The sequence below is a fragment of the Thunnus thynnus genome, chromosome 1 (genome assembly GCF_963924715.1).
Source record: "Thunnus thynnus chromosome 1, fThuThy2.1, whole genome shotgun sequence".
NCBI lineage: Eukaryota > Metazoa > Chordata > Actinopteri > Scombriformes > Scombridae > Thunnus > Thunnus thynnus.
In genome coordinates, this window is record NC_089517.1 from 18,176,496 (window position 1) to 18,199,104 (window position 22,609).

General features: G+C 42.0%; 1 protein-coding gene across 9 annotated transcripts in view; it reads left to right on the plus strand.

The window, feature by feature from the left end:
- The window catches only part of sox6 (SRY-box transcription factor 6), a 140,559-nt gene that overhangs the window by 95,351 nt on the left and 22,599 nt on the right, over positions 1 to 22,609 (plus strand). For 7 of the 9 annotated variants that reach the window (XM_067588168.1, XM_067588206.1, XM_067588213.1 and 4 more), the window contains 5 exons: positions 3,177 to 3,300; positions 7,103 to 7,182; positions 15,521 to 15,670; positions 17,682 to 17,862; positions 17,994 to 18,181. In XM_067588168.1, the coding sequence (XP_067444269.1) occupies positions 3,177 to 3,300; positions 7,103 to 7,182; positions 15,521 to 15,670; positions 17,682 to 17,862; positions 17,994 to 18,181 (723 nt within the window). The remainder of the gene's footprint in view (positions 1 to 3,176; positions 3,301 to 7,102; positions 7,183 to 15,520; positions 15,671 to 17,681; positions 17,863 to 17,993; positions 18,182 to 22,609) is intronic. The other 2 variants (XM_067588196.1, XM_067588237.1) reach the window with 1 other exon arrangement.

Here is a 22,609-nt window from a genome sequence, read left to right on the forward strand (position 1 = left end):
TCTGTTGGAGCGCGTGCTGGCAGAGACGGGGGCCTCAGCCAAGTCTATCTGACTGATCACTACAGATGCTCCTCTTCAAGTATTCAGAGTCAGATCCTTAGTGCTGGGTCTTGAGGGACAAACAATAGCACCTGTTCCTCATAAGATAGCCCATTCATGTATCTTTAATGAAGCCTGGGGGCAGATGGTGTGAAATGACATTATCCAGTACTTAGCAGTGCTAAGACAAAGGAAGAGCAGTGCCAGCACAACAATGCTGCTGTATTTACGAGGAGAAGGGAGGACGCTGCCCAAGTGCCCCGCTCACATCTGCTCCACTTCATTCTCAGGCTCCTCAAGATCATCTTGGCAATAGAAATATCCCGGGCACTCAGCCCATACAAAGATGAACTTGAGGGTAACTCTTAAAGGGGGGGAGGTTGGGTTTATAGTAACAGAGGGAGAGTGGAAGCTCTTTCTGTCTCTGTTTTTCAAAATGTACTTCTTTATTTTTTTTTCTTCTAGTATATTTAAACAGTCAAAGGAAAAAAAACAAAACTCAGGAGGATGTTATAATCTGCTCAGACACTGTGCCAGCTGTTAATTGACAGTTCAACTAACCTCTACTATTTGTTTCCACCTTGAAGCTCCTCAAAATTTGATTTGCCTTTCTCTGACATTAGTTGCCATATATTAAACTTTTATGTGTGAAGCTCATTACTGCAAATCATGGCCATTCAAAAGAAATGCATTTATTTCCCCAACATTTATACTCCTTCTTGCCTTGGTGAATCTTGTATATTCTGCTCCATATTTTAAAAATAATAATAGTAATAAAAGCTGATATCCCAGATGAAATTATATAATTTATATTTCGTGTTGCTGGAGGAAAATACACATGATCATTTAATGCCTTTTGCTGATGCCTCTGTATATATTGCAGATATTTAGCATGCATCTCTTGTACAATTAATTAATACCAATTCATGTAATCACATTTGTCTTCTCAAATTACCAAAATGAATTAAATTTTGGAATTATGTGAATGATAGAAATATTTAAATGCTTTTTTTTCCTATTGTGTAGCATCATGACTATTATTCCTCTAGTTGTGGCTCAGTGTGTTTAGCTGGTTTGATTTGAAAAAGGATTATTATAATTATCTGTATGACTCAGGAGAGCGTTAGCAGCCCAGTGAATTTCCAAGTAAGACGACACAGAGAGCAAAAGCCATGAATCACTTACTTACTTCTAAAAAGTGGCTGAACTGTTGGAAGTTGGCAAATTTCACCAACCATTTAATTCAAGCATGGGTAGAACAAATTGAGAAAGAGCGTTTTTTATAGCAACAGATTTTTTGTTTTATTCTTCAGTTACTAAAATATTTTGACAGTCAACAAGCTTATTTTTTTTGACAAAGTAGATATATGTGGTAGTTTGTAATTTATCACTGATTTAAGTTAATTCAGGAAAATGTAACACTTGTAACACACTTGGAGGGATGTGGACTTACGAGAGCCCTTTCCTGCCCTGTGGCCACCGTACATTCAGCAACAGACTCCATCTGGTTTTACCGTCCAAATACACAGGCAGAGAAAAGCTGTGTTCCCCAGTGTCCCCCCCCCCTCCCCCCCATCCCCCCGCCTGTCACTGGCCCTACCTCATGTTGTGACATTAATTATTGTGTTTTTCCATATGTTCCATACATGCAAGGCCAAGATCCATCTTTCATCCATTCCGCCTGGAAACTTGGAGCAGAAATCCCTATAAAGCAATGTTTTATTTAAGGTCATTTGTCGCAGTCTCCTTGGCCATTTATTTTTCTTCAGCAACAGCACATTTTACAGAATTACTTTTGGAAGAATTACATACTTTTCTATTCTTCTATAATGCACTTTCTGCACTTGCACTTCTGTAAAAGCTCAGTAGACATAAAATGGTTCTATTTATTTAGTTTTCAGCCTAGCTCTGCACCTCTGGACAGATCAATAAAGTAGTTTTAAGTAGGTTTTGCCTGCTAGCTGTGAGAGAAACTGGGTGCGACTACTCTGTAAAGGGTCTACAGGGGGAGCTGCACAGGCTAAAAAGTGGAGATCATAGCAGACCTCAGCCAGAACATGGGGGGGGGAGATTGTTGCTCAGAGCAGGTTGATTTCATGCCCCAATGCAGCGGCAGTAATTGCACCCAGACCCGTTTTATTGCAAGTTGATTTTAAAGAGGGATGAATGGAGAAACATTCTGTAAAGTGTTTATTTTGGGGGATGACCTTTATTAACCCATTTTCCAGGCAGGTTCCCCTGAGGTGGCCTGGCTCAGTGCTAGATTAACCCTCGCAGGCCCTTGGTAGCTGGGCTGCTCCCCATCATAGAGGTTCAGGAAGCAGAGAATGACAGTAAGATTGGACCTTGTAACATGTGTGCAAAAACCCCCACACACCAATTTTGAGACATAAGCTATTCACCCACCCTTGACACACACATGCAGGGAGTTTGTGTTGATATTCCCAGTTGGCAAGTCAGCAACAGGCTGGATGGTGAAGGTTAATATGTGACTGGAACAGACAGTCAGAGAATGACATTAAAATGAAATACAACACGCAGCAAACACTTTCCAACTGCCTGCTGTTTTTCCCCTGGTGAAAGCAGTTGTAGTAAATTACCAGATTGTCTTATGGCTTTTTTTCTCTTGTATAAATGATCATCCAAGATTATGTGAGTAGTTGATCTTTTATCTGTGAGATGAGTGTGCGTTCGTGTATGTACATGCTGATCAATCCCGCTTTGCACCTGTGTAATGCATTCAACAATCCTTCGGCTGACATGTTGTATCTATTGCAGCAGCAGGGTGTTGGTGAATGCCTCTTTCAACACATACAGTACTTCTCTGCAGAAGCCGTACGCACCTACTGAGCCTCTATGCTCTCTGTCCTGCTTGTCACTTCCTCTAACTGATGCTGGAACAATGTGCGTATGCGGGCCCTTTGATGTACCGAGGTGAAATTGTGGTTTGGATTAAGAGCAGGCGTAGCTTGACCAGGTATTGTGTGAGCACACGAGGGCCATCATTGCCGCGGAGCCCCCTGTCAGCACACGTTAGGAAGAGCTGTGATCTGGCCTCCCCCTGAGTGGGCAATGTGTTTCTGTGTACCATGCCTATGCTTAGGCCTCTCTCTGATCTCTGCTCCCTATCTGTTCAGCAGGTCCAGGGTCACATGCCTCCGCTCATGATCCCCATTTTTCCACACGACCAACGCACTCTGGCAGCAGCAGCCGCCGCCCAGCAAGGCTTTCTCTTCCCTCCGGGAATGTCTTATAAGCCAGGTATGCTTTGCAACTTAATTCTTCATTTCATCCCTCCCGTGATCTCCCTGCTTGCTATGTCTTTTCTTCTTACATTTGTATCATATTATGATTTTTAAGTTGTGAATAACATGCATGGTAAGAGACTTGATACACACTTGAGGCCACTGGCGCACTCTGCTCTGTCTGAACTTGGACTTGAGGCTAAGGCCTGGGAGTTTTCTAGTCCATGTGGAACAATAGATATAGGAAGAGAAGCAGAGGAATGTAATCATGTCTTCAACATTAAAGTATCTTTCAGGAGTATGCTGGCTTTTTCCAAGTATCCACTGTTAGAGATCCAATAACACAGTAGAAGAACGCTGCATGAAATGTTTTCCTTTTGTTGTGTGTATAACAGTTTCACACAGTTATGCCTTTTGATAGTGAAATTAAGCAATTAAAATACAATCATGAGGACTTTGTGGATGATGTAAGAAACAGGTTTTCCTGAGAATAACTGCTGTCATTGCCTGTAACAGCAAGCCTCTTTCTCTCCTTTTGTCTTTTGAATTGAGTGAGACAGATACGCTCCACAGCCTTCAAAAAAAAAAAAAAAAACTGAAATTGTTACAACATGTTGACTGATGCCTTGCCAAAGCAGTAACCTCCAACACACTTGCATCGTTATGAAAATTAAAAGATGTACAATCACATAATACTTGTGACTGAAGTTGCTCCCTTCTTCACAGTTTTAAGCTTTTCACTTGGCATGACCTTCTTGGTCCCGGGGCCAGGCAATTTTTAGACGTGTGTATTAGTTACTTAATCAAAGTAAACTGCATTTGTACATAAAAAATGTTTTCCTATTTCACTCTGACACATGCAAATAGAAGGAGACAGTGCTGTGTTGATGAAAACCACCCTGTCAAAGAAAATGACTTGTTAGTCAGACAGAACAAGCAGAGTCCTTGTCTGTTGTAAAACAGTAACATAACAAGGAAGATGACTGAAAATGGAAAAAGAAACACTGGGAAGTCAGCAGGTTTGCAGCAGAACATTAAAAGGTGTGGTAGTGCAGTTAATGAATTAACTATAAAACCAGAGGATGAAAAAGAAAGTCAGCTATTTTGGAACTATGGAGCCATGACAGCTTAAACAAAGTGCCTGAGGGGGAGTCTTTTACCAGTGTGCTTTCTGCAATAGATTTGACACGGAAAATGTTTTAGTTCAAATAACAGGAGCTATTATGGAATCATGGTCAGGGGTCGCCATGTGTATGGTTCCTGCATAATTCATGAGCTCATGAAGAAATAGCAAAGGGGGTCTGAAAATGACTCTTGAAGTCAGGAGAGGTATTTCAAAACCTCTATTATTTCTCCCCCTCCAACACAATATATCCAGAGAGTACAATGTTATCACCACCACCTGCAGGGTGTACAGGATGCTGCCGTGTCCTTTCTCCATGAAGTGAGTGGCCAAGCATTCACTTCCAAGACTAAGGCACACTAATCTGATGTTATCATTATGAGACAGCTCCCAGGGACCACTGCTTATGACCCTAGCTCTGTGGTGCTCACATGGCAACAGAGTCATTCTGGCACCATAGTGGTAAGTCATCACCCCATTCACTGGCTGTGCTCAATGGCCTGGTGTGGCATGGTGGACAAGCACAGTCATAGAAACACCAACTCATCTTTTAAACAAATAGATACAAGTAGGACTTCCCAGTCCGTTCGCACTGTTTACACAGACAGTCTGATGTGCCTCTAATGGACCTGCAGAATGACTTCATAGTCTTTAGGTTCCTCTGCCTCTCTCCCTCATAGACATCCTGCTGACAGTTGATAGTTTTCTCATGCTATACTCTTTTAAGCTCTATATTTTTACACATTTTGTAACATTAAAACTGATTCTCTGATTTTTTGTTTGAAATTCAAGTAATTCAAGTTGAATATCAGAGTTTTCTTTTTGTTAAAACTTCAAAAAACAATTTGTTAAAAAAAATCAAAAACAGGAAAATTAAATACACATCAACTTGAAAATCTTATATATGTAAGTTAATATACCTGGACATTAATGTTCTTGTAAACCTGTAAGTTAGTGAACAGTCTTGATAATTCACTGAAGTTTAAAAGCCAGTGATGAGAAAAGATCAAGTTTGAGGGTCGTGGTCATATAGTTCATTCGTCATCATTTGATCTGGTCTAAGAAAGGTCTTTGCTACATCTGTCATCCCTCAGCAGATCTATGACTTATATTTCATGCCATCACATGAGCAGGGAAATATAGCCTGTTGTGACCTAGCCATAGTGTCACCTGCACTCCCCTCTTAGCACTAACTTTACTTCACTGGGCATGGGACCAGCCATGGCCAAGAAAAAAACAAACAAAACAAAAACGTCTGTTTTAAACCTAATTCCCATTTCACCAGTGACGCTAACCTGGCACAGCGCCCATTCTGCTGGAGTCTGGTGCCTCGACACAGACTCTGTGCACCGAAGACCCAGACTTAGGAGCCCCAAACCCCCCCAGCAGTGGTGGTGTGCTCACTAAGCACATGACCCTCCCCAGGTTTCACATGACATCTAAAGACATCCAGCCATTTATTATTCCGAAATCCTACGTCACAGAGAGCACAGAGACACAGAGAAAAAGCGATACCAAAAAGAGGAGGTGTAGAAATAACCACAGCGCACCCCCGCACATCCAACCCAGCACTATTTGAAACCACTTCTGCTGTGTGATTTTATTTGCTACTAAATGGGGATTGAATTTCCATGGCCTGTATCACATTGTGCTGTGCTGTACAAGATTGCAAAGTGAGGCAAGCGGGTGAGGGCAAAGTGAAAGAGAAGGTATATACATTTACCTTGTCTGTGGCTTAATGGCTCCATATGTTTGTGAGAAGAAGTGACAGGCAGAAGTGGGGTCTGAGCGAAGGCCAACTCCCTCCCCCTCCCAACTCCCACTGTTCACCCCGCCTCCCCTTCTTCAGACACATGCTTCAAACTAACCTCCCCTCTATGAACACTGTACTGCACCGTCTCACTGGGGCTGTTCTGTCCCTCTCAACACACTAGGTTGAGTGTGTGAAAGCTTCTGGTACTGTTATACACCCCCATGGATATCACTCATACAGCAGCCGTTTTATATCCCCATCTGACAAACGTGCTGAAGGCAGGCCAACAGTAGTGAATAGTAATGAATAGTGCTGCTATTTGGAGACCAATTCTTTCTTGTTGATCACAGTGATATGCGAGATAAGAATGTGTGGGGGTTTTTAACCTTGTTATTGTGCCTGCGCACTTGTTCTAACCAGTTCGCATACAAGTGCTTTCACTCTGCTGCCAAAGCTATCACAGAAACAAACAATGTTGTGTTGAACAATAGCCAGACAAGTCTACAGCTGTATGAACTGCCTGAGAGAACATGCTGGTCCTTTTACATTATCGCTAATTGAATACCAGGGAGATATTTAACATTTATTCCGAACACATACACAAACACACACACTAGACACACACAAATACAAACTTCTAACTTGTTAAACTATGTAGTAGTTATTGTTGTCATGGTATTTTCCAGAAGGAGTGCTGTGCAGGTGGAAGAAGGAGGGAATGGTGTGGAACGTTCCTTAGTAATCCTGCTCCAGTCAAACCAGCTTAGCCTTTTGTTAATGCAGATGTTTGGGCTTGAAGCCGAGGGCTCGTTGCAATGTGCCACATTGCTGTGGTAAACTAGTGGAGGGCCCAGGATCCGTGTTGGCACTTGCCTGGTCTCTGTGGGCCGGCTCATTGTCTGAACCTGTATGCATTGTTGTCTCCCTCTCTCTCTCTGACAGGTGATAACTACCCGGTGCAGTTCATTCCATCCTCAATGGCAGCTGCAGCAGCGTCAGGACTCAGCCCCCTCCAGCTTCAGGTATGTACTGTACTATGACAAAGAATGCTAGGGACGCCCGCCAAGCCCAGGGCAGAAAGGATGGCTAAGCAGCTGTACGCTAAGTAATGAGCTGCACACTAAATAATCCTGGAGGCCCCCAGCTCACACACGCTTATCACCTTACATATGTAATTTATCCTATTTTATAGAGGATTTATCCCCACTAGCTCTGCCAGACAGAGGAGTTAGGAAGATAATAGTTATTAGAGGGAATGAGAATCACTTTGGTTCCCTTAATCGTCTGCCAGTGAATTTATCAGAAGACAATTGACTGTGTAAGCAAAGAATCTCCGTCTTATTGCTTTTATCTAGTAGAACCACAATAATATTGCCAACCTGTTTTATCTCTGTGAAGGAAACAAAAAGAAAGAACAGACAAAAATATGAGTAATTTTATTGTGTGTGAGTAAGATTGAGTAGGAGTTTTTAGCCACAGAAAATGTTGGTATAGGCTCCAAGCCCTACAGGCTCCTCCAGGACTTTTTCCTCACACAGCATTTAAAAAAGCTGAACCCAGGTCAGGGCTTAACCTGAGGCCATAAGGTTTAATATAGATAATTATCTGCGTTCTATCCTTCAAGTGCTTATGACGATAAATACGACTGTTACCAGGGCTTCTCTCAGCCTATGCATGATCTTTGTTTCCAAATTGGTGATGAGGATTCCCTTGCTAAATTTCTCTGACCTTTATTTACATAAAAAAAACAAGCAGCAATAGGAAGCTGTATAACAACCACATACTGTATATTCTAGTACCACTGCTTCTCTAATTATGAGTTTCCTTTGCAGACTCGAGTAATTGTAGATCTTAAGTCCATTTGAAACAAGAAATCAGTACTTTTCTTCTGAAACAAAAGAAAGAAAAGATTAAAAAGCCTCTCTCCCAACATATGGTTAAGTGGCCACTGCTGCTTTGCCAACAATAGTGAAAAGTTATGGAAAGCTGTTACATGTGATGCTCAACAGCAGAGAGAAGTATGACAAGATTAAACAAGAGAGCTCAAGACTGAGGGGGAAGTCTGCACACTGATATATGTGGCATTTGTCCTTCAGAGGCTACCACTGTCAGTGTTAACGAGCCTTGGCAAGTTCTAACAATGCTTGCAGCTGGCTCTGAAGCGCTGTGCGTCATTATGCACCCATGAGAAGAGCGATCAGAAGCATGCAAGGTGTTAAATGAGTCTGCTCGTGTTTGAAGACGTGTGTCCGTGCGAGTATAAGATATACTCCACGTAAGTGAATATGTTTCTGGAGCGTATATGTGTTGCTTAGTTTGTGTATCGTAGAGAAGTCCATTGGAAAAGGAGTGGTAGATCAGACAGGCATGCTGAGTCTATTTATAGTGGTGTATGAGGTCAGATGAGACAGTCATATATCTGAAGGTTGGGGTGAGGAGGGTAGACAGGTCTAGAGTCATTAATTCTGATTATGTATCTAACCCTGGGAATGGGCAAAAACAGTGCCTCCAAGACCATGACTTGGCTGACCTTTACAGAACACAGTAAACAAAAAGAGGTGCATTTTCCATTAATTGAAGTCTGTCAGCCTGTCACATATTCCGCCTGCTGGCTGCTATTTACCCTGCATAGAGACTCCCCTTAAAACAGCAAGGCAAGTCAAACATGCCCTTTTCTACATAGCTGGGATCAACAAACCATGTGACTGCCACTACTTCCTCTACAAAGCACTGAGAACCTGCTATGATTAAAAACGTCATATCAAGCCAGACATGGAATTAAGTTAGAGTTGTCTCCTCCCTTTTAGAGCAATAATAGCAGCGGCACTGTCCTTTTTTTCTTCCAAATTAAACTATTGAAAAACAGACACCATTTCAGAGCTCTGTATGTGTGTGTGAGTTGAAGAGAGAGGACTCATGAGTACAAAAGAAGCAGAAAAAAATGTTCATAAGCATAAACAAAATGACAACCAGTGTAAAGCACAAGGAAAAGGGGTCATTTAATTTGTTGAGAAAGAACTTAAGGAGATGTCTGTCTGGCAATGAGTGCAGTGAAGCACTGTGCCTGTGGTTGCATGTGTCTTAGTACTCCTGTAGTGACTACTTTACTTAACACATTATGTACATTGGTATAATAATGTTATTTGTGATTTAAAAGTCCACTATTAAGAGTGTTTGGAATAAAAATGCCACTGGTTTAAAAAAAAAATGTTAGCACTTATGACATGTGGGATCATATTACAGAGTTTATTTGTCATGCATCATCAAGCACAATACTCCAATAACCCTTAAAACTGTCTTAAACTTTTCTAGTTTCACCTCTAAGCTCATTCTTCATTTTCCTCACTCACACACACAGACATATAAAATCCCACACACATATGGCTGAATAGCCTGCCCCCCCAATTAAAATATCTCTTCCTGTCAGCTGCATGGCAAGGTATAATTTTCACACATTTACTCAGTTTAGATTGTGCAATATATGAACCTTAGAAATTATCTTATTGGAAGAATTAATTCCCACAATGCTGCAGAGGTAATGTGATCAGCCAACCAGTCAGAGAGGCTAGCCGCTCCGTCAGTCTTAATGTTGGCCACGTAGCCTCTTCACAATCTCCTCTGTCATAACAGTCTGGGATCCAGCACCCTTCCCCGCCCTTTCTCTCTGAGAGAAGAAAACCCAACAAGGTAACAAAGGCTTAAAGCTGATGGATGTAAATGAATCTTCCCGGATGCGTTTGAGTGTTGGAGGCTGTAATTTGCTTGTCAATACAGGGTGGTAGCATCACTCTGGTGGCTGGCAGTCTGCAAGTGGCTGTCACCAGGCATTCCTGTACCACAGGGCAATTTCACTCAATGTTTTCCTGACAGATTGGCTCTCGTCCTCAACTCACAGGAGAGGAGGAGGGTAAACTATCCCAGCGCGACATGCCCCTCTTCATTAGTGCCCACACAGTGCCGGGATGAGCCCAGGACCAGCAGGAACAATGGCTCCATCCCTGGCTGTCCATCCCTGATTACAACTGACACCTCTCACCTAACAGAGGAAATTGTGCTTAGATTGTACCCCAGTCCGTCCGGACACCTACTATATTCAATTGAGCAAAGAGACAAGAAGGGAATTTCCCTAATTCCACAAAAGAAATTTCTATTTGGGATAGCACTTAATTTGTTGTTTGTACACTATACCTTGCATCAGTTGCCAAGTGAAAAAACAATTTACTTAAAGCCAATATGAACTTAATATATACTTTTTACAGAACCAATAAACATGAGGAAGACCTTTGAGAAAGAGCGTTTTATCATTGGGAGCAGACTTTGGGGTTTAAGACATTTTAAAGAAAGCATTATTGGATAAAATACAACATCTGGTTTCACTGTATGCAGTATCGCTGTTAAGACTAAATAAATAGAAATCCTCTGCTTTCACTCAAACCTCCTTTTTCTATCTCCCGCTCTCTCTGTCTCATTCTCTTGCTCTTTCCCATCCACATCTTGAACCTCTAAGTGTCTTAGTTTGTGTATTTCTCTCTAAATTACTCCCCTCCACTTTTTGTCTCATTCTGTCCGGGTCTTACTCTTTTTACCCTGAATTGTCTAGGCTCATCACATCCTTGTAATTTACAGTACTGGAAGTCGAGCTGCTTGAGCTAAGACTTAACACTGCAATTACCATCCAATGTGTTTGCTATGGCATCTCTCTAGGCCCATGATAAACCTGGGCCCAGCCTCAGCGCTGGCTCCCACTCTAAAGATGAAAAGCAGCCCACATGCTCAGCAACAACCAGACCAGATCTCAAGCAGACAAACACATCTGAAGGAGTACTCAGTGGCTTAGACGACTGAAGTGATAAGAAAGAGTGTTACACAGTCAGGGGACAAACAGGAAGAAAGTGGGAGAGCAGCAAACCGCACATTATCTTTTGTTTGGATGTAAATGCCTGTGTAGTACAGATGTGAAGAAACGGCTTCCATCATTAACAAGTGAAGCACTTTTGACTTTGAAAGAGAGGGAGAGAGGAGGAGGGGAGAAAAGAGAAACAGACATACTGTAGAGAGCAGCTGTTTCTGTGTTTATGAGCAGAGGAGCCCAGTCTTTGAAGGTAACCCAGAGCAGTGCAGAGATGCTAGCTGTGTGTGGAAGGCTGGCTAATAGGACGGCTAGGTGAGCAGCTGGATAGAGGCAGTGGTGAACAGAGGGACAGATGGACAGATAGAGTGGATAATGCAGTGAGCAGCACTGAATGGGAGGGCTGGCTCTCGAGGCCCCTGGGCCTGGAGAACCCACACACACGTACACAAGAAGGGCTGTGTTTGTGTGTGTGCCAGACAGAAAAACTGAAAGGGAAGGGCCTAAATATATATATACTGTAGATGTAAGATACAGAAACAGAGAAAAGCAAGAGGAGGGAGGAGGGGTTAGAGCAGAGCAGGTTGGGTGCTAGCAGATGGGACAGATGTTGGGCCATACTGGAAAGCATCGGCACAGTGCACCAGGACGCCTTCCTCCACTCCTGACATCTGGGCCTAGCCTGGGTCAGCCTGCCTGGTCGCCCTGGGCAATGAGCCTGTACAAGCCTTGTGGCAAACAGGCCTGGCGCTGTGCTGCCTTTTAAATGGTGTGGTGCACTGAAGCACAGTTAATGCCCTCATATCCAGCCCAGTGCTCAGCGCCCAGGCCAGGCAGAGGTGAATGAGACATTGACAGACAGACAAACAGACACACACACACACACACACACACACACACAAGAGTCAGAGAGTGCAATTAAGAGAGTGTGGCAGTCATCAGATAATGCTCACCACACATAAAAATGCAGAGGATGTTAATTGGTTTTAGGAATTGAATTATGGTTTCAAGGCAATCTGTTTGCCTTTATTTTCATATTTTTGCAGGCCACAGTTGTAAATGTGCAATGTACCATCATTGCTGGCAGCAGGAAGTCTGACAAATATCTGCCACTGTATTTTCCAGCACATATTGCCATGCTGGGGCACTGCCTTTCTTGAAGAAAAACAAGATGCACATTTGATTTTCCACAGAAAGTTTTTTTCTCCTTATACTACGAGGCATATGCTCCAGTATTTGCAGAAGGAAAATATAATGTAGATGGAAGTTATGAGAAAATTGTTTTTTCTCATAATTCACAAAATTGCATGACAGTATCAGCTGTGTTGTTTTACTAAATAAACAGAGGCTGCCCATCTTAATTGCTTAATATCATCTCCTGAATATGACTTCTGAGATGTCTAACATCATCAGCAGAGTGTGTAATCTCAGTTTAATGTCACAGGCAGAAAAGTGAACCTCCCCATTTAACCTCTGCTGCCTCCAGAGGGCTTGTTTTTAATTACCAGAGGCTAACAGGCTGACCTTGGGCATGCTGCACTCACTTTGAATCCATGTTTGCGGAGATCTGTTCCGCTCTATTGGGAGATAGGGAATGGTGAGGTCAAAAGAAAGACTGTAGATTTTGTTCCTGTGTTGAGAAACAGTGGTGGGTTTTTTTTAGCACATTTACTTTTCAAAGCACTAGAGAAACAACAAAAAAATAACATATTCTGTAATTAGTAAGTCATACATGCACGCTTTGAATTACATACAATTGCACTATGTTGCAATGCCTTCAAACAAAGAGATGCACGAGCAAATATTTCTCTTTTGCCAGATTTCTCCCGTCACACAAATTGTGCCTTGGTGTATTGCTCCCTGGCTTTTGATAGACAGTAGACCGACAGACAGATATAGACAGATAGAAGTGTTATACAGTATGTTTCCTTGAGGGTTTTCCTGAACAAATGAAGCAAGACAATTACAGTGTGAAGAGTGTAGAGACAAAGAGGAAGATATAAAGGGAGAGGGAGAGTCTAGAGTTTCACTCAGGGTTTCACCTAGTCCTCCAACACCCTAGAGTCCGAGCACTGACTTTCAGCTTGACCCTCATTACCATGAACCTTTTGCTGCCCCCACCTGGCAAGAAGATACGAAGAAGGGGCTATTAGATGTGAGGGAATCATCTGGGGGAGGCAGGCAGATGTCTTCTGCTTAGGGAAACCAGCCTTGGCAGGATGCATCATCCTTCAGCCTTTGGCACCACATTGCCCGAAACATTAACAAGCTCTTGTAGAGGTTGTATTCCAAGTATGAATCTATGTCCCATAATAATTTTGTATTCCATTGTAAATTTACTGTCTTTAATTTCTTACCTAGACTTACCATAATGTTAAGGAAAAAGACTCCACACATTTAACACTGAGGCATTTCATATCTGTCCTTGAGCAGTGTGTAGTGGGCTAACACACCTTTCATCTGTCTTTCTCCCTGATTGTATTTATTGTTCTTTGGCTCTTGGAGGTAGATCGTTCTTGGTTAAAAGGGTAGCCGCTGCTTCTCACCCCATGGCACTGACCTGCTAATCAGTGCTGAAAAGGGACATCCTGACTGCTTCTAATTTGAGGCAAAGTCTAATTATGCTCTTTTTCCGGGACAATAAAGTTCTTCCCACTCAAGGTCAGGGGTATGCCCGTCAACAGGCCTGTTAGCAAACATCTGTCCAACAGATTCCACTTCCGCTCCTCTACTAAGACTTGTGCGTAGCCCGGAGTGACAGGCAGTGAATGGAGACTCCCTTCTCTCTCACTGTTTTTCTCTTACTCACTTAAACACACACAGACACACAGAGTGCCTTTACCACTGACATTAACTAAGTCTAGCTCAGATGAGAAGAAAATAGAGTTGGGTCCACTCCTGTGTCTATTCCTGCCGGAGACAAAAGGCCGTTTGTGAGGGAGGTGGGGGCAGTGCTATCATTGTGGGAACATAATCAGTCTGTCATTTCCGCTGCTCATGTGCTGTTGTTATCCCCAGGTCCCCTGGAAGAATGGACCGTTTGTACTGCCGCTTATGTGGCAGCGATAAAGTTTCTTACAGGGGCACATATGTGTTTATATCTGGAGATATGTGCATGGACATAAAGTGCTTTGTTTGGCTTTAGTCTGCATCTACACTGCCGAAGGTGAGGCCAGTGGGGTCGAGGTTGTTTTTTCCATCCACACAAATGCAGTCTGTATGTGGCCAGTCAAACCAGGAAATGAGACAGGGTTTGCCGATTGGCCAGAGGAAGAGAAATTAGATTCTCCCTGACAGCACCATCTGACTGAATAACACAACAAACCATAAGGCTTACCTAGTCTGAGGAGCAGGCCAGTGGGGGAGTTAAGGGGTGCTATCTGTTTGATGAAGTGGCTACATGGAGTAACACTCTCTCCCAGACAGTAGCTCTATTTGACAGACCCCTGCCATTTGCAGCAGGAGACAAAAGCCAATTTCATCACTTACCTGGTGGCCAATCAATAGAGACCTGTGGCGGAAAGAAGTCTAGGCAGGGCATGAGTCCTGAGCTCTGTAGGCACAGTAAAACAAGTACAAAAATAATCATTTAAATAAATCAGTCTAGTATTATTTGTTTCAGGTTTTAATTATATAAAAAATAAGCACACAACTTAATGCCAAGACATTTAACCGTAACTTAATCCAGGATAAAGGATGTGAATTGCTATGTCAAAAATCCGATCCAAAAGACAATTAACAGTCTGTGGCTCACCAGATTTTTTTTAATACTTTCAAAACCTCATATCAACGTCCTTAACCACCCTTTATAGTGTATGCCACATAATCAGCCCAGCGGTGGAAACGTAAATTAAGCTTTCAGAGTTCAACCCTGTTACAGGCACAACTGTTATTGAGTGCCTTGCCAGTCATTTGAACCACCCTCTTGTGTGGTAATGTCACAAACAGTTGGACATCTTACTGATTTAACGCCAAGGAAAATAACGATGATTACATCAGTGTTCTTTGTGCAGGTTTCTAAGCCTCAATAATGCTTGTGTTTAACATATTCTATGATGGCAATCCAACTGAGGTTGGGTTTCGAACATTGTGGAATGGGCCTGTCTCACATGGCTGTGTGGAGACAAATCACAGGCCAGAAACTTCAATGGGAAGCTGTGTAGATCTTGAGAAATGAGAGATCTTTGCTAACACACTTGCATCCAGTCGGCAAACTTTTCTCTGTGATGAGTGGAAAATAGGGGCTCCAAGTATTTTGAATGAAAGCCATCTCTGTGTGGTTTTTAAGACTGCTGTCTCTCTCTGGGTTCAGCCTTTGAAATACAGTTAAGACCTTTGATGGAGGTTCTCTGCCAGCCTCATGGAAAGAGAGGAAAGACGTAAAAGAGAGAGATGAAGGCAGACACAGAAGCAGAGAGAGTTCTAGGGAGAGGAAAAGACAGAATATAAAACTTTGAATGTTTGCTGGATTTGGATGTTAATGCCTTGTGGGTTTCTGCACCTCCCTACAGCAACTGTATGCCGCCCAGCTTGCCAGCATGCAGGTCTCTCCTGGAGCCAAGATGCCTCCACTCCCCCAGCCCCTTAATGCGAGTGGGCCCATTTCTCCCTCCTCTCTGAAGAATGACAAGAGTTCCTCCAGCCCCATCACTCAAGTCAAGGTACAACCCTCAGCTACTTCAACCTGCCCACCCACCAGCCCAGGCATTGAGTGGTACTTGACCTAGCCTTGCCTAGTTGTTGTTGTCTCAATAAACTAGTAGCTATACTGTTCGCTACTCCAGTATTACAGCAGGCGGATGCTGAGTCCAGCCTCGAACAGGCCATCAATCTGCGAGGCTTTAACAAGGCCCTCTCTCTCTCTTAACCAGAACTCTGTGGACATGGTTGCTATGGCTATGGCTGCTCCAAGCCAGTAATTTGTGGAACACATGGTTTCTAATTTTTTTTTTTTTCACAATGAAAAGTTTTTTTTTCTTTTATTGTAACTGAAATGGAATAAAACCATTACAATAATGCTATGCAAATGCTGACAAAAGTGAAGCAAAAAGTAGCGTTGATGACTTTTTTGCCTTGTAAACAAACTGAATGCAGGGTGTATTTTCTGCTGCTGTGTGGCAGGATTCCACTAGACCTCCGTGCAGAGGAAAGGCCATATACATCATCCCCACTCACTAAGGCCATAATCAGAAACATACGCCCATTTGGAGTAGTTTAGCTTAATAATATCACAATGGAGAAAGGCCATAAATCATGTCTTGAAATAGAGGGAAGGCACTTTGGCTTTCTCTTCGCTATGCTCTCTGTGTTACACACACATAGAAACACAAACATATGCACACACAATCCTTCAGGTCTGGAGCCTCCTGGGATTTCCTTTGAAAGATTGCCATCAAACTGACTCAACACTGTAATTTCATCACATGAACAAAAGTCTCTATTTATCAGATTAGATGCTAATTCGGTCAATAGTAATACAACACTAATTCTAGTAAAAATATTACGAATAGTGCCAAATATAATTGACAAAATTAAGAATTTAAATGAAATTAATTATATATAAATGGAAAGTAAATATATCCTGGCATCGTCCCATCTGTATCCACTGTCCAATAGAATCAGACTGCCTTTAGTTTTGTTTGTCTGCTTTCAGCTTCACTGCATGACAAACTGTTATTGGCACAGCAATAACAAGGCCTTGGGGCAGTCTATGCTTGAGCCATATGTTTGGACAAGGAGACACTTGGGCTTTGAAAAACACTGTTAACGACAGCATGAGCCCTAATCTGGTTTGAAAGACTGCTATATACACAGGGCGATTTACACTGCAGAAAGCGAGTTTTCTTCTGGGATGCGAATGTTTGAGTTGTTTCTATTCAGAATAATTCAGCATTCGTTGTATTAAAGCAAATCTACTGTGCTTATTGATTTTACTGTGTCAAATGTCTTATTATGAATCAGTGCTATTTTTAATTTATCTATATATGATAATATTCTTAATTTATTTGCATTGGACATGATTTTCAGTGAATGCTGCAGAAGCTGCAACCAGCTCAGCTAATACAGCACTAAATGCATGTATCCTCCTCTGACCTCACCTCCTAACTATACCATTTAGGTGTTTCCTAAATCATATCATATTGTATATTTTAGGAACAGGCATATCAAAGTGTATGATAAAACCAAGTATGCACAAATGAGGAATGAAATGAGAAAACAAGTTAATGAAGTAGATAATGTGAGTCGACATCTGATGAATGGAACAGCTGTCTTTGATCATTGGCAGCGCTGTTATCTGGTCATTATTTATTCTTCGAACCAGAGTGCAGACACAGAGAGCAGGGAGGAGGAGAGGGAGAACAGATGAAGATGTACAGTGAGACAGAATCTGCTTTAATTAGTGTGAACAAAGGCGCTGGGCAACTGTGAGGAAGATCGCAGTGGCGCAGCTCTAAAGGAAGGATGGATGAGGAGGAGAGGAGAGGAGAGGAGAGGAGAGGAGAGGAGAGGAGTGGAGAGCCAGGGAGGTGTGGATCAGGATAGGGATCCTATAATTAACCAGGAACAGAGGAGAACTATGCTGTCTGGGAATCCAGAGCTCCTACAAAAGTGGAAGGGGGGGGCACCTATTCACATCTGTCTTCTCTCCTACTCCTATCTCTGCTGCCGTAGGAGGAAGGAACACAGCCGCTCAACCTTTCTGCTCGGCCAAAGACGACGGAACTGGTCAAATCCCCGACATCACCAACACAAAACCTGTTTCCCGGCTGTAAAAGCAGCCCAAACAGTCTTGTCAGCAAGGGTGGTATCCCCAGCCCACTCGGAGGCGGCCTGGGTCGAGGCTCCTCTCTGGGTAAGGCCGCAAACATGATCCCACACATACACACAGATTTGCACTGTTCAAACACAGACTTTCAGAAGAAGAAAGAGAACACATTGTAAGGTTTTGGTACAACAAACTAACTTTATTGTGTGTGTGTGCAGACATCCTGTCCAGCCTAAACTCTACCGCATTGTTCGGGGACCAGGACACGGTGATGAAGGCCATCCAGGAGGCTCGTAAAATGAGGGAGCAGATCCAGAGGGAACAGCTGCAACACCACCAGCAGGGCATGGAGGCAAAGCTGTCCGCCCTCAGTTCAGTGGGCCTCAACAACTGCAGAGTTGACAAGGTAAGTACTACTGTCTAACAGTCTGTGTCTATTTTATTCCGGTCAAGTCCCCCAGATGCACGTTTACTCCATTGCAAGCTTTTTCCACCAATCAAAAAACAATCAGTTGACCACAACGAGTGTTCAGCTCTCCCTGAAAGTAGTTGAGGAAAGAAACTAATAAAGTGGAACATGCTGATTTAGATATAGCATTAATTCTTAAGACTAATATTTTTCTTTAATCCGTGTCCAGGGTGGTCTTATTGATAAGTGCTGGCGTAGTTCAGCACGTACATGAGTGTTTACTCAAATTTGTACGAATATGTTTGTGTGTGCATGCTGCGAGAGGTGTCGGTGTTGTTGATGTTGGTGTGAGGGCCATGACAGGCCATGGCAGTGCCCGGTGTGGGTTAAGAAGACTCTGAAGTCTCTGCCCAATTAAAGCAGACTTGCAGCCCTCTCCGTCCCCTGACACGGGATGGGGCTGCTTTGTACCAGGAGCACACACTCCCAGGGATTCCCTTTAAAAATATCTTCAATCGATGAGTCAATCAAGGAGAGAAAAAAGCTGTCCTCCTCTCTTCAGCTTGATGCCATGTTGCCAGTTGGCTGTGAGGAGCAGGCAGGAACTGGGAGCGATTCTCATTAATATTTCAGCACCTGACACTTTCAACCAACAGCCTCAACTAGGTCAATGTATATGTAAAAAAGTCAATGAATATCTATTTTGATTTCCCTCTAATTTGGTGTTTGGAAGAGATTACTGTCTATGCAGGTGGCAATCAACTATGCTCTTACTGAAGTGAAGCAGATAAATTGGTGCAGCCCACAGAGCGGACAGAGACAGATCTCTTGCACTTACTAAGTCAAAAAAGATAGGATTTAAACAATAATGAATTATTCCATAATCAAATTTTTGTACTAAACTGTTGTTACAAGCATACCAAGTCACAAGATCTAACTAAATATAAGCAATGAAACAGGTACATAATCTTGCACAAAGTTCAGTTACAGTGGAAACCGCTTATAGGGATCACAGTTACAGTGATCAACTATATTATTATATCATTATATGGATCAAAAAGCTCATCATTCCAATAGACATGCTGTTTAAGTGATTTGCTTATATTAATCAAGTGTTCATTTTGGGTCTTTTCATACATGACGACATATGGGAAAAAAAATTGAAAAACTATGGTAATTCACCATTACCGTACCATTATTGCCTCGCGGTAACCTGTCTGCTTCTGGCTGGTTACCTGAGGCTGGTGCTGCGTTCAAAATGTAATCATGACGAGTAAAAGAAAGTCATCTTCTCTCAATGAAAAACGTAGTCTCTTTGAAGCTTATGGCAAACTGCCAAAAACAAGCCAACAAGATGCAGCAGCGAAATTACTACGAGATGCAGCGGCGAAACAAACAAGAGTTTGAAACAGCTGTACTGTATTTTGAAACAGTCAATGATATTCAGTAAATACCGAAGGTGTCCATCTCATTACTTTATATCCATGTAATAAATATACAAATGTTAATTTAGATGGTAAAGGAAAAAAGCATTGGTTATAATACTCATCCAATTATAGTGATCAATTTGACCCAGATAGATGTGATCTCCACTGTATAAGCTTTATTTCCTATTTTTAGCTTTATTTGTTCATTTGTCACGGTATGTGAAGCTTTTAGCATGAGTATGCAAGCTCCCTTTTTTCACTCAGTCACAGGAGCTGGTGCAGCTGCCGTCCCACCTCCACCTAAGGTGAGCCTGTGGTCAACCAAGCAGCTGAATCTGCCGTGACATGAAAGCAGTAACTCAACAATGCATGTGCAGAGTCATTTTCAACAAGCAGCACACACCTACAGCTACATTGTCCTTAGCAGGTAGAGCTTAACGGCTTTTTATTCCCAGCTTAGTCTTTTGTAAGATTTAGCTTTGTTTCCTCTGAATTTTGGACTTGTCTGTTCAGTAAGTAGTCATCTCAGAGCAGGAGAATGCTTCTTTTTTTTCCCCTAAAGGGATCTTCTGCTTGAAATATCTAGTCACTCCTCACCTGTAATCTGCCTTTTGTGTTTTTTGAAAAAGAGAGAAACAAAGTGTGTGTGTGTGTGTGTGTGTGTGGTTGATAAATGAATATACTAGTAGGATTATAGTATTGACGACTATAATAATAATAAAATTGAAACACTTAATAATAATTTGTGTTTCTTTCAAAAACCTAACAATATAAGTAATTAAAATCCTTTCCTCAGGTAATATGTTCCTGTTTTCATTAGGCCAGTTATATGTCTTGTTGAATGACACCTTAACTGAGCTCATGCTTGACTCTCTGGCTCGCGCAAATCATGGTGAAATATTGTCGCCTCTTATTTTCAATGACACTGCCCCTATTAGGATGGTGTGAAATTAGAGGCACGCTTTATCAAGTCAGCTAAAAGAATTGCCCCATCATCTTCATCCCTCTGCTGCTATAAAGAACAGTGGGTTGTAATTCAGCAGTGAAATGAGGGAGAAGGAGAGAGAGTCTTTTGCTGATACAAGCCAACGGACTAGAAAGGTTTGAATGCCCCTGATAAAAGCTTTCACTTTGGTCAGTTTCAGAATATTAATATTTCAAGAAAGCGCCTCACCTGACATAAATATGGTGGGGTCTTTAATAGCTCCCCTCCCAGTCTCTTGTTTGGAAGTTTATCATAGTGAGAGCTTACAGAAGAAGATTCTGGAAAGGTAACATAAATGGGATTAAGGAGAGGTTAAGATCATCCAGTGTGGCTGTTAGAGGGGGATATTAAATATTGATTCATCTCACTGTAATGACCGGGCAGAGGAGTGGGTCTAAGTGCTGCTTACAGATGGATCAATTCATCTTTTCATACAAAGTGTGTCTGAACACTACAATGCATTCCTCCCTAAGCTTTATCACTATGACTCTCTCTCCTCCTCTCTCTCCCTTCCTGACCATTGACCTAGGAGAACATAGTGTAGATCAGACTCTCTGCTCTACAGTACACAAGCCTTTAACCTGAGGACATGTAAAATATTCATGCTTTGCAGAAGACAATTTTCTTGCTTGTCTTTTTCTCTGTTTTTACTATATCCCATCAGTACAATAAAACCTTTTACAAGCCTTCTGCAATTTACCTTTTTGAAATATTTATCTAAAGGTATTATTGTCTGCAGAGGGCAATTACTTTGTTCCATTATTTACTATCTCCTCTTCACCCAGTGGAAGCTTTTACCTAGAATGCGAAACTATGCCTACAGTCAAATACAGTACTGTACATCTGAATCCATTTGTAACCATTTGAATTGTTTCTCTCTATTATGCACTGTAGCTATAACTGGATATGCTGTTTTCCAGGGTCATGGATGAATAAATATCAAGCATCTGTATGTTTTCAGTCAGATGTTACATTCAGAATCAACATTTATGGCCTTTTGGAATATATGGCCAGTGGGTCAGAAATGTGGTACCTTCTCCTGATGAATTTTCACTGGTGAAGCAGACAAAAACAATCATTTTTGAGAAATTAAAGTAATGTATTTATGTGAATTGTTTATAATCAAACGCCATAGTTTTTTCTGAAAAATAATTTAGAAAAAAAATATATGATGAATAATTCCAGAAAGTAACTTAGCTCATATGGTCCTCTTTGTGTTTATATTATATAACTAAATGACACAGATTTGACTTTTGTTGTAACCAGACACAACATGGAAAAAGCAAACAGCAAAAGCCTGAGTGTTAATTCAAGAGAATTGGTCCATCTATTGTCACTAAAGAGCTGGTCAGGTATAGCCAAATGGCTGCATTGCCATTGTTGTACACATTGGTAAACTGTAAATTGCCTGTAAATGAGTAGCTTAATTCCTCTTACTCAGAAATTGTAGAGAAATAGTACAGCACTGATTCGATTTTCAGCCTCAACAAACTGTTGCCTCCGTGACAAAAGAAAAAAAAAACAATCTTTTTCACTCCATATTTCAAACTTTCAGTCTACATCTGTCTTTAACAAACATGCAAGTTCCTAACATGCAAGTTCCTAACCAGTCCAATCTGACCGGTTAGAAAAGGCACACCAGGTATGAGAGTCAGCCACCAGCCAAGCAGAAAAAAAGAGATAAAAGACTTATCACGATCTGGGTCGATGACTGACCAGTCACCGGCCCAAATCTGCAATTTACTGGCCCTGGGCCATTGGGCAAGCCTTGTTGTGAACCCTGTATCAGTCCAGAAATCTGTCATACTTCACTATAATAGTCAGGTATGACAGATTTCTGGACAGATGCATCCCTTTCTCTAGCTTTAGTTCTGTAGGAGTTGCATATGTGATGCCCCGGGAGGTTGTGTGAGATAAAATATATTCCTCTGCTGACAGGTCTCTAACTGGAATCAAAAGGTGAAAGGCCAGTGTATTAACCTATTGAACTGCCCTTTTCTGCCCCGCAACACC